At 47.0% G+C, this 17,141-nt stretch overlaps 1 protein-coding gene across 2 annotated transcripts; it reads left to right on the top strand.

Moving 5' to 3' along the window:
• The first annotated feature begins 8,038 nt into the window (after positions 1 to 8,038).
• Positions 8,039 to 10,653, top strand: ZBTB3 (zinc finger and BTB domain containing 3). Of its 2 annotated transcripts, none has more exons than XM_045485610.1 (2): positions 8,039 to 8,316; positions 8,772 to 10,653. In XM_045485610.1, the coding sequence occupies exon 2, from the start codon at positions 8,823 to 8,825 to the stop codon at positions 10,368 to 10,370; it is 1,548 nt and encodes a 515-aa protein (XP_045341566.1). In that variant the 5' UTR covers positions 8,039 to 8,316; positions 8,772 to 8,822; the 3' UTR covers positions 10,371 to 10,653. The 2 variants fall into 2 exon arrangements, with proteins under 2 accessions (XP_045341566.1, XP_045341565.1); XM_045485609.1 differs by lacking the exon at positions 8,039 to 8,316 and adding an exon at positions 8,323 to 8,490.
• The last annotated feature ends 6,488 nt before the right edge of the window (positions 10,654 to 17,141 follow it).

The raw sequence follows: 17,141 nt of genomic DNA, 5'->3' as shown, positions 1-17,141 counted from the left end.
GATAACATACAATTAACTGAATTATACTAAAAAAAGAAACAAAGGCAGAGGTATAGATGAAACAAGTTTGGCAATATATTGATAACTGTTGAAGCCAGATGATGGGTTAGAGTGGTTTCTTATATTTTTCTTACTACTTTTGTGTGTTTGACATTGTTCAAATAAAAAGTTAGAAAAGAAAACATGGCACGCCTGGGTGGCTCAGTCTGTTCAGCATCTGATTCTTGATTTTGGCTCAGGTCATGATCTCAGGGTTCATGGGTTTGAGCCCCACATCGGGCTCCACACCCACAGTTGGAAGCCTGCTTAGGATTCTTTCTCTCTCCCTATCTGCCCCTCCCCCACTCATGCTCATGTGCTCTCTCTCTCAAAATGAACTTTTTAAAAAGTTAGAAAAAGGGGCGCCTGGGTGGCGCAGTCGGTTAAGCGTCCGACTTCAGCCAGGTCACGATCTCGCGGTCCGTGAGTTCGAGCCCCGCGTCGGGCTCTGGGCTGATGGCTCAGAGCCTGGAGCCTGTTTCCGATTCTGTGTCTCCCTCTCTCTCTGCCCCTCCCCTGTTCATGCTCTGTCTCTCTCTGTCCCAAAAATAAATAAACGTTGAAAAAAAAAAGTTAGAAAAAAAAAACAAAGGTAGCTGTCATACTGTAACTTCTAATAAGAAAGACATAGGTGGTCTTCTCTGTTCCTGGCACAGAGCTCCTAAAACCCTTTTCCTAAAGGGTAAGAGTGATGAAGGTGTCTCCATATTCAACGTTTATTTATTTTTGGGACAGAGAGAGACAGAGCATGAACGGGGGAGGGGCAGAGAGAGGGGGAGACACAGAATCGGAAACAGGCTCCAGGCTCTGAGCCATCAGCCCAGAGCCCGATGCGGGGCTCGAACTCCCGGACCGCGAGATCGTGACCTGGCTGAAGTCGGACGCTCAACCGACTGCGCCACCCAGGCGCCCCTCCATATTCATAACAAACCCTTTTCAATCACACCCAAGTTTATGTTAATGAGGTGATATTTGAAAATCATGGGGCGCCTGGGTGGCTCAGTCGGTTAAGCCTCCGACTTCGGCTCAGGGCATGATCTCGCGGTCCCTGAGTTCGAGCCCCGCGTCAGGCTCTGTGCTGACGGCTCAGAGCCTGGAGCCTGTTTCAGATTCTGTGTCTCCCTCTCGCTGACCCTCCCCCGTTCATGCTCTGTCTCTCTCTGTCTCAAAAATAAATAAAAAAACGTTAAAAAAAAAAAAAAGAAAGAAAGAAAGAAAGAAAATCACCTCATAACAGGGGCTGGTTGCTGGGGTACCCAATCTCGTGATTGGAGGGTTGGAACTCTCAACCCCCTGACCTCCAGGGAAGGAAGAGGGGCTGGAGGTTGAATCTTCGGCCTATGGCCAATGATTTAATCCAGTGTGTGTGTGTGTGTGTGTGTGTGTGTGTGTGCGCGCGCGTATAATGAAGCCTCCTAAAAACCGAAAAGGGTGGGTTTCTGAGAGCTTCTGGGTTAGTGAACACCTGGAGATATGGGGAAGGTAGCACTCTAAGAGAGAGTATAGAAATCCCATACCTTTTCCATATCTTGCCCTGTGCAGCTTTTTCACCTAGCTGTTCCTGAGTGATACATCCTTTTATAATAAACCAGTAATCTAGTAAGTGAAATGTGTCTTTGAGTTCTGTGAATCACTCTAGCAAATTAACCAAACCCAAAAAGGTGAGTAGGGAAAGAGTTAACAGTAGGCGCGGCCAGATGAGGGACCCTAAGAGAGGCTGATTGCAGCTGGGAGGGCTCCACCAAGGGACCCCCGCCCTAGACTTCAAGGCTCACCATAGTGGCCCTTGGCCCTCCTACTCCTGGTGGTGTCCACAGTGCCTTGGTTGCATATGAGGGTGGGATGCTATAGCCGTGTGCAGGTTTGGGGGAAAAAGGGATAAAAGCATTCCAGATCTGCCCATGCTAGGTGTCATGAATAGAGTCTCACAAACTGTTATCTAGTTCCTGATAAAGTCCCAATAAAAAGTCAGAGACAAAAATCATACCCAGCAACCCAGTCGGCATCCCTCTCACTCTTGAGAGCTTTGTACTTTCCCTCAATAAACCCTATCACTTTGCTCACTCTCCGCTGTCTGCGAGATTCACTTTTCAACTAGGTGGGATAAGGACCAGCATCTCTCCAACCCACCTGCACCAAAGGGTTCTTTATAACCTCCAATCTATAGCTAGTAGATGAGAAGCATACGTGACAACCTAGACTTTCAATTGGCATCTAAAGTTGGGGGCGGGGGAGAGGGAGCACTCTTACAAGACTGAGCTCTTAACCTGTGGAACCCGATACTATTGCCAAGTAGATAGATTCAGAATTAAATTGAGTTGTAGGACATTCAGCCCGTGTCTGAGAATTACTTGATATGTGTGTGTGTGTGTGTGCTGGGGTGGGGGGGAACACATTGTAATCAGAGTCAGAATTCTTTTTTTTTTTTTTTTAATTTTTTTTTTCAACGTTTATTTATTTTTGGGACAGAGAGAGACAGAGCATGAACGGGGGAGGGGCAGAGAGAGAGGGAGACACAGAATCGGAAACAGGCTCCAGGCTCCGAGCCATCAGCCCAGAGCCCGACGCGGGGCTCGAACTCACAGACCGCGAGATCGTGACCTGGCTGAAGTCGGACGCCCAACCGACTGCGCCACCCAGGCGCCCCCAGAGTCAGAATTCTTAACAGATACTTAAAACTAGGGGCACTTGGATGGCTCAGTGGGTTAAGCATCCGACTTCGGCTTAGGTCATGATCTTGAGATTTGTGAGTTCAAACCGTGCATTGGTGTGGAGCCTGCTTGGGATTCTCTCTCCCTCTCTCTCTCTCTGTCCTCCCCTCTCTTCCTGCCCCTCTCTCACTTTGTACTCTCTCTCAAAATAAATACTTTTTTTTTAAGTTTATTTATTTACTTTTTAGAAAGAGAGTACATAGGAGAGGGACGGGGATAGGAGGGAGAGAATCCCAAGCAGGCTCCTCGCTGACAGTGCGGAGCTGGATATGGGGCTCGAACTCATGAACTGTGAGATCATGACTGAGAAAGGAGCATGGGGCAAGCTGAGGACAAAGTGCAGGCTAACAGCACCCCCCCCCCACCTCCTCATGGGATATGGGTGATATTCCTTGGACACTCCCGACTACCCCCAAACAGGAAAGGACAAAAACAAATGGTTAAACTGGATAAGAGTCTTCACCAGTTTACCAGAAAAAGGCAATCCCATCAACAGCCTAAAGTCTAGGAACTCCCTACTGTCTTAATGTTAATGCTTAATATTAATGCTTTACCAGAAAGAAAAACAACCTTAGCTTGACAGTAGCTAGGCCTTCAGTAAGTCTTTAGTATGTGAAAATCTCCTTGGAAACTCCCTCTGGACTTTATCTCCCCCAACTCCTTAAAAGATCCCCCCCACCCCGACGCTTACAGTGCACCTCTTCCTGCCCACAGGTCCTGTCCCCGTGCTTTAATAACATCACCATTTTTGCACCAAAGACATCTTCAAGAATTCTTTCTTGGTCATCGGCTCTAGACCCCATGAACCCCCCATCACCCCAAAACTTCATCAATGACCTGAGCCGAGTTCAAAAGTCAGACACTCAACTGACTGAGCCACCCAGGCACCCCTAAATAAAAACTTTTCTTTAAAAAAGGTCCTCACCCTCTTTATTTATTTATTTTTTTAATGTTTATTTTTCAGAGAGAGAGAGAGAGACAGAGTGTGAGCTGGCGGAGGGGCAGAGAGAGAGAGAGGGAGACACAGAATCTGAAGCTGGCTCCAAGCTTGAACTCATAAACTGTGAGATCATGACCTGAGTCAGAGTCGGATGCTTAACCAACTGAGCCACCCCAGGTGTTGAGGTCCTAACCCTCTTTAAAAATAAATAGATACTGGGGCGCCTGGGTGGTTCAGTCGATTGAGCGTCTGACTTTGGCTCAGGTCATGATCTCATGGTTTGTGAGTTCAAGCCCCGCATCGGGCTCTGTGCTGACAGCTCGGAACCTAGAGCCTGCTTGGGATTCTGTGTCTCCTTCTCTCTCTGCCCAGCCACCACTTGTGCTCTGTCTCTCAAAAATAAATAAATAAATGTAAAAAAAAAAAAAAAAAAGAAAAGAAATAGATACTTGATCACAGGGTTGTGTGTCTGAGCCCCACATTGGGTATACAGATTACTTTAAAAAATTAAATTAAAAAAATAGAATCTTAAAAAAACAACAACTCATCTCTTCTTCCTCATTATTTCACCACAGTTAACTATTATCATTGCTCTTGACGTATTGTGTCTGCGTGGTATGGTAAAATATTAAATCATAATTGCATAAGCAGGTATAAGAATTCCAGTTGCTCTGATATCCTCACCAGCATTTGGTATTGTCAATAGGCTTTGTTTATGTAGCTATTCTAGTAACCGTGTGGTAGTATCTCACTGTGGTTTTAATTTTTATTTCCCTAATGACTAAAGATGTTCAGCATCTTTTTATGTGCTTATTTGTCCACAGTGATGTATTCAAAAATCAAGTCTAATCGTGTCACTCCCCTTCTTAGAACCCATAAAAGATGGCATTGGCTGCCTCCATTTTGACCTCAAACTTTCCAGTTGGCTTTTTCATGCCAGCTTGTCTCTGGGCTCTAGGGAAAGACCCTGAAGGCAAAGCATCCCTTGAAGGACTCCAAAATTACCCCCCTCAAGCAATAAGTAGTGTCCCAAGCAAGCAAAACCCCGCCCATGACTGACTCCAAGACTTGATCTTCACTGCCTACCCACCCACCCACCTTTGCCCTGAATTCTCCTCTTATAAACATGGGAATGTTTTCCATGCTTTGGAGATAGTCTTTGAGATGCTAATCCACTGACTTCCCAGATGTTGGTTTCCCTACCACAAGTTTATCTGCCTTTGGATTTTGTCAGCAATGAGTGGCTGTGCCTGGTCTGTCCCTGCACCCATGTACATATCTATGTTGCATCAGTGAGGAAGTCTCTAGCACCAAATGGCACTCTGCAAATACTGGAGTTTTAAAATATGGGTTGATTGAACCTCATCTCACAATGAACCTATTCCTATCTCTCTGAGCTCCCCAGGCATGGGTTGGCCGTGATGAATTTTCCCCAAGCCCTGATCCCTTTACTTCCAAAGCTTCAAGATCAGAGATAAGCTAGAATAGAAAGAGAAAACAGCAATGGAGAACAATCAGCTGTATTGAGATTTGGCATACAAAGAAAGTCTATTGGAGGATTATTTCAGTTACCTTTTGCTATCTCTTTTTAGAGATGATGATGTCTGTCACCTGTTTCCTAAAAACAAACACAAGACCCAGGTCCTGCTGGAGGGCAATCTCTAAGCAAGGATCATCCATCCCAGCTGCCCCTCTTCCAGGTTCTGGGCTCTTCCTTCTGTGCCACAACCCTGAGATCAAGACCTGAGTTGAGATCAAGAATCAGATGTTTAACTGACTCAGCCACCCAGGCACCCCAGGCATATCTTACTTAAGAAAAAAAAATTTAAGAAAATCTAGGTCCAGCATGCATGGCAATACCCCAGTGTGGCAAGCATTCAGTCTTTGTGCCCAAACTCTGACTCACCTTCAGTTTGATCTCTTCTGAACCTGTAGAAACAGGATTGCGTAAGCTTCCCAGCCTATGTTCTTTACTGCTTAGTAACTCTACCAGTCCTCTACCATACACGGGATAATCCCTTTAGTCCTTTGGTTTTAAATAACGTCTGTATGTTGATGATATTCCAAACATGTATCTCCAGACCCAAAATTACCCCTGATCTTCAGGCTCACAAGTCTAACTGGCTAAGAGGAAGCAGAACTTTCGGTTTCCCATTGTCTCTCTCTCCTCTAGGCAAATGGTTCTGTCAACCACACTATTGCTCATGCCAAAATTCTGGCTATCCTTGTCTCCTTTTTCTTCCTTCCTTCCTTCCTTCCTTCCTTCCTTCCTTCCTTCCTTCCTTTCAGAGTGTGTGAACAGGGGAGAGAGTCAGAGGGAGAGGGAGAAAGAAAATCTTAAGTAGGCTCCATGCCCAGTGTGGAGCCCAACGCGGGGCTCAATGAAGGGCTCAGCTGGGGACTTGATCCCACGACCATGAGATCATGACCTGAGCCGAAATCAAGAGTCCAAAACTTAACTGACTGAGTCACCCAGGTGCCCCCATTCCTTTTTTACTTGTCCTTAATTTCCTACCCTCATTTTAGCAAAATCTGTTGACCCAGCATTTCTACACCACCCCTACCTTTGTCAGGGCACCATCATCATCACCTATGGAACCATTTCCACATCTTCCTCCCTGCTCCCACTTTGATCCCCTACTTCACAAAATAGCCAGGATAAGCCTCTAAAAACTAGAATCATGGGGCACCTGGGTGGCTTGGTTGATTAAGCATTTGACTTAAAAAAAAAATTTTTAATGTTTATTTATTTTTGAAGGAGAGAGAGAGAGAGACAGGGCATGAGTGGGGGAGGGGCAGAGTGAGAGGGAGACACAGAATCTGAAGCAGGCTCCAGGCTCTGAGTTGTCAGCACAGACCCTGACATGGGGCTCAAACTCATGGAGTGCAAGAGCATGACCTGAGCCAAGGTCAGACGTCCAACCAACTGAGCCATCCAGGTGCCCCGAGCATTTGACTCTTTATCTCAGCTCAGATCTTGATCTAACGGTAGTAGGTTCAAGCCCCTCATTGGGCTCTGTGCTGGGTGTGAAGCCTATTTAAAAAAAAAAAAAAAGAAAAGAAAAGAAATGAAAAAAAAGAGAAAATAAATGAAAACTAGAATATCAGAACACTCCTCTGCTTAAAACTCATCAATGGCTTCCCGTTACACTCAGAATAAAATACAAACTCCTCACCACGGGCAATGGAAATTCCATGCATTCATACTTGTGTGAGGTCAAATTTTCTTCACATAATCAAAACAATATCTCATAATAGCTTGAAAACACAAGCAGATGTGAGAATCCATCTGTCTACAAGACATTAAAGAAAATTGGGAAAATATAAAACAATGTTACTATTATTACTGCATGTTTTGGGTTTTGAAAATATATTTTTTATAAAATGAAAATGTTGCTCATGTTAGTTTTAATTCCTATACAATATTGTATGGCTTGGAAGGGTATCTTGAAAAGATGGGGTCTCAAGCTGAGGTCAGTATGGCCCACAGGTCTTTAGTACAAGGATGAAAGGTTGATGAATGTCCCTAATTCTGGTTCTGTCTCATTGGAGGGCTTAGCTACAGAACAAAGTTAAGATGCTTAGTGTGGTGGTGACCATGGTAACCCTGTAAACACATTGCCCTAGGCAGAGAAGAGGCAGGTATCATTGCCTCCCAACCTATATATAGCCCTTTCTTCTGGTTGCCTAAGTACCCTCAAAAACTTTCTTCAGAAGTAATCACACTTTGGGGACAACTGGTTGGCTCAGTTGGTGGGGCATGCGACTCTTGATCTCAGTGTCCTGAGTTCAGGCCCTACGTGGGGCATAGAGCCTACTTAACAAAACAAAACAAAACAAAACAAAACAAAACAAAACAAAACTAACCACACTCTTTTTTCTCCTGTACTGGAAAATTTAAGGCCTTGAGCCCACTCCCTCCCTTCCATCAGCACCTCCCAGGCTGCTCCAGACACAGAGAAAGGCAATCTAATTACTCTTAATTGTAACTTGACTAGAGATCAGGCTAAGGATCTTATGAAAGCATTGGTGCAGCTGCCCGTTCTCAGACACCATCATTACTGAGCCAGGAGCCTGGAACCATCAGATTGGGGGTAGTGGAGCAAAAAGGCATCTTATCATTTTTTTGAGGGAAGAAGGGACTTTCAAGAGACACCTGCAGTTCGAGAGACGTAGCTAATGCCCACCGTTATGGCAGGGCCCGGTCAGGAGGCAGGCCCCCTGGGTACTACACCAGCTCGTTGGTTCTCCCTTTCCCGGTTGCCCTGAGCACAACACTCAGCGGGGTGTCGGGCCTCGCGCCCCGCCCAGAGGGCGTCGCGCTCATCTCCGTGGAGCCGGTCCCCGCCCTCCTGTTGCCTCAGGTAGATGGGAGAAGCTCAGCCAATCAAGAGGTCTCTGAGGCAAAGAAGGCGGGACGAAGAGGAAAAGTTTTGGACAGGAGCGCCAACCAATCCTGAGCCTAGCTGCCTGAGCAACGGCCACCAGCACCCACTTGCAGACGCCAGTCAGAGCGGGGGGATGGTCAGTGGACAATGAGCCAATCCGTGCCGAGGGAAGGCAAATTTGAGCCAATTAAAACTGAGAAGGTGGGAAGGGGTGGAGTTCGCCGGTGGCTGCTCGCTGGTGGGTGAACGATCAGCTTTCTCTGCTAGTTCCCACCCTAGGACTTCTTAGCTCCTGGAATGCGAGAGACAGAGAGGCTCAGGGGAGTTTCTGGAGTGGGGCGTGGAGGCATCTCCCGGGAAGGCCTGGAAGCAAAAGAGACTCCTAGTTGGAGGAGCTGCTGGAAGCCGCCGGGTGGGCATCGAGGAAGCGGAGGCTGGTTAGGGGGCGGGACTTCCGGGGCGGTGCCTTTGCGAACGGGGGCGGGGCCTGTTGCTAAGGTTGGGCCGAGGGGGCGGAGCTAAAAGGAGACCCCCTGGGTGTGACCTAGGAGAAACTAGGGTAGCGATTCCAGCGGGCGTCTTGGGGTCAGGACGGTGTTGCCAGAGGCTTTGGAGTGGCTAGTGATAGCTCAGGATTGACCTTAAGGTTGCTGGGGAGGTTACCTGCCCTAACTTACTGTCCTTTCTTCCCAGGGAGCCACTGGTGGGGACCGTTCTAGGGTCCTTTTCCATCCGTGGGGTGCTATGGAGTTCCCAGAACACAGCCAGCAGCTGCTGCAGAGCCTCCGAGAGCAGCGGTCCCAGGGTTTCCTTTGTGACTGCACCGTAATGGTGGGTAGCACCCATTTCTTGGCCCATCGGGCTGTGCTGGCCTCCTGCAGCCCATTCTTCCAGCTTTTCTACAAGGAGCGGGAACTGGACAAGAGGGATCTGGTGTGCATCCACAATGAGATTGTCACAGCCCCAGCCTTTGGGCTGCTTCTGGATTTTATGTATGCTGGCCAGCTGGCCCTGAGGGGGGATACCCCCGTGGAGGATGTGCTGGCAGCTGCCAGCTACTTGCACATGAATGACATCGTTAAAGTGTGTAAGCGGCGGCTGCAAGCCCGGGCCCTGGCAGAGGCAGACAGTACCAAGAAGGAGGAGGAAACCAACTCACAGCCCCCTAGTTTGGAGTTTTTGTCCAACCCCTCCCGCGGCCCCCAGCCTTCATTGGCATCTGCTGAGACATCAGGCCACTGGAGCAAAGGGGAATGGAAGGGCCCTGCAGCTCCCTCACCAACTGTCTGTCCTCCAGATGAGCCACCAGTGTCCGGTGGGGCAGACACGACACAGCCCGGCGTGGAGGTTGACCTGCCACATCTACGCCCCCCCCCTCCACCAGTGGCTGATGTCTCCCTTGCCAGCCCTAGTAGCTCCACAGAGACCGTTCCTGCAAACTACTTCTCTTCTGGCCTTCCAGCAGTTTCAGTGGAGCCCCTGGCTCCCCTTGATGTGGGTACTGAGAGTCTGAGGATAGTGGAACCAAGGGGTGCTGGAGCGCCATTGCAAGGCTTCTATCCTCCAGCTCCAGCCCCAACCCCAGCCCCAGCTCCATCCCAGGCTCCAGCACCAGCCGAAGCTGAGCTGGTCCAGGTGAAAGTGGAAGCTATTGTGATTTCGGATGAGGAGCCTGACGTGTCAGAGGAAACGCCTCAGGGTCCCGAGGGGTTCTTCCCTCCTGGAGGAGCCATGTTTGGCGCACAGCCCCCTCAGCCAGAGGCTTTTGAGGAGCCCAGGGCAGGACTGGAGGAGGTGGGACCAAGTGACCACTTCCTGCCCCCAGATCCTCATCTGCCCTACCATTTGCTGCCAGGTCCAGGGCCGTATCACCGAGGACTGGTGACCTCACCCCTGCCCGCCCCCCCGGCCCTGCATGAGCCACTTTACCTGCCTTCTGAGTATGAAGCAACCCCGGGAAGTTTTGGAGTTTTCACGGAGGATGTGCCCACTTGCAAGACATGTGGGAAGACCTTCTCTTGTTCTTACACACTCCGGCGCCACGCCACCGTGCACACACGCGAGCGACCCTATGAGTGCCGCTACTGCCTGCGCAGCTACACACAGTCAGGGGACCTATACCGCCACATCCGCAAGGCTCACAATGAGGACCTGGCCAAACGCAGCAAACCGGATCCAGAGGCTGGCCCCCTTCTGGGGGTGCAGCCCCTGCACGGCTCCCCTACAGCAGACAGACAGAACGGCGGTGGTGGAGGGCCACCCAAAGATTTTGTACTTGGCCCCAAAAACTGACATCAGCAGGAGCTGAGGCTAGGCCTGCTCTTGCCATCATCAGGGGGCAGCACAGGTTGGAAGCCTCTCATTTCCCCTGCGAGGGGTGGGTTGTGCAAGGAGCAGAAGGAACGTTGTGCCCTGGGCTTAGGATTCCTCCCACTTTTCCTTTCCCCAGCCAGGCAGCAGGACTTTATGGGGCATTGCGACTCAATGAGCCCTTCTCCAAGGGCACTGGGAATTTTGCTGAGGTGTAATCACTTCTCACCCTGCATCCCGGACCATAAAGCTAGCAGTGAAAGTATCTCTTTGAACTGGTGTTGGCTGGTTTATTCCCCAAACCCGCATGCCTCCTGATTCTTTCGTAACTTTCCTGTGGATCTTTTAGGAATCTGATGTCTGTACCTGGGGTAGGAGTCAGGATGCTTATGGGGGAAAAAGTGAGATGCGCAAAGGACAACATAGACTTGACTTAGGAGAAGTGTGCTAATTAGGGACTCTTACAGGATGATGGGTTATTGTAGTTGAGCTCCTGTGTCCTGGGCTGTATTGAGGACTTCATAAAAATACTCAGTTGTCAACAATTTTACGAGGTGTTAGCACCCCCTCCCCCGCCTCCCTTCTTCCACAGACAAGGACACTTGGGACTCAATATTTGTTTATTTTGGGGGGGAGGGGAGGGACAGAGAGAGAGGGAGACACAAATCTGAAGCAGGCTCTAGGCTCAGAACTGTCAGCACAGAGCCCAATGTGGGGCTCGAACTCATGGACCACGAGATCATGCCCTGAGCAGAAATTGGACGCTTAATTGACTGAGCCACCCAGGCACCCCGACTTGAGACTCAAAAATCAAAGTTAACTTGTTCAAGGTCACAGGGCAAGTTAAGGGGCAAGCAGAATTTGAATCATGGCTTCAAATGCCATGCACACGGCGCTGAGTTAGAACATGGGTGAAGACAGTTAACCAAGAACTAGTTTTCTCTTTTGTCCTCTTAAGTGTTTGGCTTTGCTCCCTTACCACTTTACCTCTACTTCCAACATAGAAAGTCTTTGGCTGACTGTTTCAACAACAAATACTGTATCCATTACTTGAAATTCTTGCCTGTGTGTCGTAATATGAATTGAGGTCTCTGAAGATGGGGAACTGAAAGGCAGAAAGCACGAAGCTCCAGGGTGGTGGGCTTGTGGGGCAGGTGGAGGGCCTGTGGTATGGACAGGATGGGCACTTGGGAAAAACTAAAAGCAAGATACTCCGGAGAGAGAATCTTATTCCTCTGGTCCAACTCCCTCACCTAGAAAGCACGAGGACAGCCTAGAGAAGTCAGATTACTCAGCTGGGGTCACACAGGCAGTTCGTTACTGGCAGTAAAGACAGCAAAGAAATAAGGAGCCTGGGGTGTTGATGTGGGTTCTGGGAGTTCTGGGAATGTAAGAGAAGGGTCTACCCCGGTGTGTATGAAGAGTAGGGCCATGGGGTAAGAGGGCTCCCGAAAAACCCTCCTCTGTTCTGCACATAAGCAACTGAATGCAAAAAAGCAGGAAGGAAAATTTAGGAAAAGATGAAAATGAGTAAATTTTCTGAATTTCTTTTCTTTTTGGATTTGTCTGTCATATCCAGCACTTGCTCTTGCGAGCAAGCTACTGTTTTTGAGTTAGAAGAAGGAGGTTTGGCCAAAGAAAAGCTCCTTCTCAGGGCGCCTGGGTGGCGCAGTCGGTTGGGCGTCCGACTTCAGCCAGGTCACGATCTCGCGGTCCGTGAGTTCAAGCCCCGCGTCGGGCTCTGGGCTGATGGCTCAGAGCCTGGAGCCTGTTTCCGATTCTGTGTCTCCCTCTCTCTCTGCCCCTCCCCCGTTCATGCTCTGTCTCTCTCTGTCCCAAAAATAAATAAACGTTAAAAAAAAAAAAAAGAAAAGCTCCTTCTCTGGGGCATTAAGGGACGCAAACGTTGATGCTTAACGTTTTCATGGCTGGATGAATTCTATGCCTTTCACTTTCCTTGTGTTGGAATAACTTCTTAGTTTGTCTTCCAAGGGGCTAATTTTATTTGTGCAAATACATTCCTACCTCGGCTCCTTGTTGTAACAATGCAAGATCTACATGAACACCCTGTAAGTTACTCTAAGTGGAGCACCTTTTCCAAAGTCTTTCCTAGAACAATATCAAATCAAAATGCCTGAAAACAATGAGTTGCCTTTAAAAGGGTACATTTTATGGCATGTGAATTATATAAAAATTATACATATAGGATTATATATGGAGAGACATAGAGAAAAAAATCAGCTGTCTCAGAACATCATTTCCTAAAAGCAAGGCATAATATCTGTGTCTGCATGTGTATATAATGTACAGACCTTCTCCAGACAGTCTTGAGAACATAAACCATTGTTACTATCTCAGCCATGTGTTCTACCTAACTAAAAAAGGATCTGTTACTTGGTGAGATTCTCCTCAAGAGGGAGTATTTGCTTTCAGTTCCCAGCATGAGATGCATTTTTCATTGGCGATGGCAGTTAGGAATCTGCAAGATGTTCAAAGCAGCAGCCAACACAAAAGGCCACAGTTGTCTTTTGTCTCACTTTACCTGCTGGACGCCAGGAACAGTTTCTGCCGGTCTGTAGAGGTGGGACCAATAGAGAATTTTCTCATTTCCACTCCTCTCCATGGTCTCGACCACGGATTCAAGGAACCACAGGTGAGCTCATCTAACCTCTGGTCCAACAATGGATCCTCCTTTTGCCGGTTGTGACACCCCTGCTTGAAAAAGAACTCGGGCACCTGTCTGGCTCAATCGGTAGAGCTTGTGACTCTTGATCTCCGGGTCGTGAGTTCAAGGCCCACCTTGGGTGTAGAGATTACTTAAATAACCTTTAAAAAGAACTTGCCATCCCCAAAGGAAACCTAGTCTATTATCGGACGGCCCTAGTTGTTGGATAACGCTGCCTTCTACTGAGCCCAAATCAGCCTCATTTGAGGAGGGTATGGGCCAGGCTCCACCTATTAAAAGTTTCACCCTGAGGAGTTCTTTGTTTTCGAGCTATAAGCTGACTTAAGTTTTCAACCACCCTTTGCTCTCCAGCTTTAGAGATATATATTTCTAATTTAGGATTTCAATTCTTTTCTTGAGTGGCAATTTTATAAGTGTATGGTTTCACTTGCCGTCTATTGCCTCTTCAATCACTGGACATTTTTGGCCAAGCTTAGCTTCACAAAAGTCACCATTTCAGTCCTTTGCATTGGATTTTGACTTTGTTTGTTTGTTTTTTTTAATATTTTTATTTATTTTTGAGACAGAGAGAGACAGAGCATGAGCAGGGGAGGGGCAGAGAGAGAGGGAGACACAGAATCCAAAGCAGGCTCCAGGCTCCGAGCTGTCAGCACAGAGCCCGACGCGGGGCTGGAACTCACAGACTGTGAGATCATGACCTGAGCTGAAGTCGGACGCTTAACCAACTGAGCCACCCAGGTGCCCTGACTTTATTTGTTTTTAAGTAAACTCTATGCCCAATGTGGAGCTCAAACTCAACGCTGAGATCAAGAGTCACAGGCTCTACCGACCGAACCAGCCAAGTGCCCCTGGATTTCAATTTTAATTTCTCCAAAGCCAATGTTTCCAAAGATGATTTACCTGGTCATGTACTATTTTTACTGTAAAATATATTTACTTTTGTGGGGTTTTTTTCCTTTGACAAATGATAGCAAGTATTCCTAAGTCCCCTCCCCAATTATTAGTAAGCAATTTCAGTGTGCATCTCTGTAAGAACCCTTGAAAAAAAAAAAAAAGGCCAAATACCATTAATCATATTCAACAAAACTGACAATAATTATTTTTATTTTTCCTCTCCCTGACAATAATTCTTTTCTTTCCCCCAGTAAGCTCTATGCCCAACATGGGGCTTGAACTCATGAGCCCGAGATCAAGAGTCACACATTCCACCAACTGAGCTGACCAGGCACCCCTCACTCCCAACAATTTTTATTCAAATTTCTCTGATTGTCTCATAACCTTTTATTTATTCACTTACTTATTTAAAGACTTCAAGTCATCTCTACACCCAACATGGGGCTCAAACCCACAACCCTGAGATCTAGAGTCATACACTCCAACAACTGAGCCAGTCAGGCGCCCCATCTCATAAACTTTGTTGTTTTGTTTTCAAACCACAATCCAAAGTAGAGTCACATTTATTTGATGTCTCTTAAGCCTTTTTTATTTTTATTTTTTTTTTTAATTTAATTTTTTAAAAATGTTTCCAACGTTTATTTATTTTTGGGACAGAGAGAGACAGAGCATGAACGGGGGAGGGGCAGAGAGAGAGGGAGACACAGAATCGGAAACAGGCTCCAGGCTCTGAGCCATCAGCCCAGAGCCCGACGCAGGGCTCGAACTCACGGACCGCGAGATCGTGACCTGGCTGAAGTCGGACACTTAACCGACTGCGCCACCCAGGCGCCCCTCTTAAGCCTTTTTTAAAAAATTTATTTCAATATTCTTTTCAAAGGTTTTTCTTTTTTGTTTTTGTTTTTTTAAGTTTATTCAGTTTATTTTGAGAGGAAGAAAACGTGTGTGTGTGCAAGGGGCAGAGGAATGAGAGAATTCCAAGCAGGCTCCATACTCAGCGCGGAGCCTGACTCAGGGCTTCAGCTCATGAACCATGAAATCATGACTTGAGCCAAAATCGACTTGGATGCTTAACCAACTGAGCCACCCAGGCACCTAAGATTTTCATTTTTAAATAATTTCTACACCAAACGTGGGGCTTGAACTCGCGACCCCAAGATCAAGAGTCACATGCCTTTCTGACTGAGCCAGCCAGATGCCCCTTAAGCCTTGTTCTGGTTTTTAATTTTAGAGAGAGTAAGTGCGCACAAGAGCAGTAGTGGGGGGAGAGGGACAGTGAGAGAGAGAGAAATTTTTTTTTTTTAAGTTTATTTTGAGAGTGTAAGAACGTGCACATGAGCAGGGGAGGGGCAGAGAGAGTGGGAGAATCTCAAGCAGGCTCCATGCTGTTAGTGGCAGAGCCCTACATGGGACTCGATCCCAGAAACTGAGAATGACCCGAGCTGAAATCAAGAGTCCCACACTCAACCGACTGAGCCACCCAGGCACCCCAGGAGTGAGGATCTTAAGCAGGCTCCATGCTTAGTACAGAGGCTGACATGGGGCTTGATCTCATGACCCTGGGATCATGAGCTGATACACAATCAAGAGTCAGACACTCAACCAGGTACCCCAAAGCCTCTTTTAATCTGTAAGTGCCTCTCTCCTTTTCCCTGTAATTTATTTATTGAAGGAACTGGGCTACTTGTCTTCCCAGTTTCACAGTCTACAGTTTGCTGAGTAAACCCCCTTGGTATCGTTAACATGTTCTTCTGTCCCAAGTTTTCTTCAAAAATATATATTTATTTTTTTTTTTAATTTTTTTTTTTCAACGTTTATTTATTTTTGGGACAGAGAGAGACAGAGCATGAACGGGGGAGGGGCAGAGAGAGAGGGAGACACAGAATCGGAAACAGGCTCCAGGCTCTGAGCCATCAGCCCAGAGCCCGACGCGGGGCTCGAACTCACGGGCCGCGAGATCGTGACCTGGCTGAAGTCGGACGCTTAACCGACTGCGCCACCCAGGCGCCCCCAAAAATATATATTTAAATAAAATATTGAAAACAATAGTATAGGTAGTATGTGGTTTTGGCAAAATTGTAAAGGTAGTGGGTAGGAGTTCGGGAGACACTGCTCTCAACTGTCCGTTATGTGCCAAAGTATGGACCTTCACATCTACAATGCTTTCTCTTCAATCACACCCTGAAATTCTGCATGGAATCCATTAAGGACTGGTGAGGTGAGCACCCTCCTCCTCCAGAAACTTCTGAGTACTGACATTTAGGTGCCCTCTGGCTGTTTCCTTCAGGATGTGGGCTTGCCAGACCTCCTCCACACCCACATCTGGCTGCCTATCTTTGTCCACTTTCCTGTTCATTAACATCTCCATTGGAAGCTGGCCTTCAAAATGAAGAATGAAATGCAAGCCTGACCACTTTGTCTCTTAACAGTGCTAATAAAAGGATCAGTGCAATACATTCCTAAAATATGTTTTTATTTTGTTATTTTTTTTCAGTTTTTAAATGCTTTTTTTTTTTTTAATTGCAAGGGAGTAGGCTTAAACTCAGGAAATAAAATATAGGTCAGTCCATTATCTACATACAAATGAAGGAATACTGCCTGATCTAAAATACAATTTTTGAATTATCAGTTTTATTTTTTCCTCATTGATGCAGAAGATAGCTTAGTCTTTGGGGGGGGGGGAAAAAAAAACAAAGAGAAGAAAATCAGCAAAACTTGCCCAAAGCAAACATTCAACCATGACATAATTTTGTCAACAACCTAGGCTTAGAAATGTAAGCAGCTTGGGAAAGGAATGAAATATTCTATTTTTGTTAGTTCTGTCCTTAGATTCACAAGACTATTTGGTAGAAAAGCTTTTTATTGTAAGTTGTATTATTTATGGGGTATAGGAGACACAGCGGAGCCTGGCTCATTGGGAGGGGGCATTACTGATAAATGGAAAACTCATGCACACTTGGCAATACAGAGGACTTGGGATTGTTTTTATTGTTCTTTCTGAAATCTGTCCTTATGTAATGGCTAGTGACACATGCTTACTACCTCTACTCATAAAGGTAGAGGCAGTATACATTGTGAACATTATTCACAACAAGCGCACAAAATGGCAAGGGATCTCCTGGTTGATGGAACCTCCTACGGAGACATGACTGTACCAGGTCCACAGCCTGCAC

Source organism: Leopardus geoffroyi, chromosome D1, assembly GCF_018350155.1.
Source record: "Leopardus geoffroyi isolate Oge1 chromosome D1, O.geoffroyi_Oge1_pat1.0, whole genome shotgun sequence".
Lineage (NCBI taxonomy): Eukaryota > Metazoa > Chordata > Mammalia > Carnivora > Felidae > Leopardus > Leopardus geoffroyi.
The sequence above is the reverse complement of the archived record's forward strand: the minus strand, read 5'-3'. Positions and strand labels throughout refer to the sequence as shown.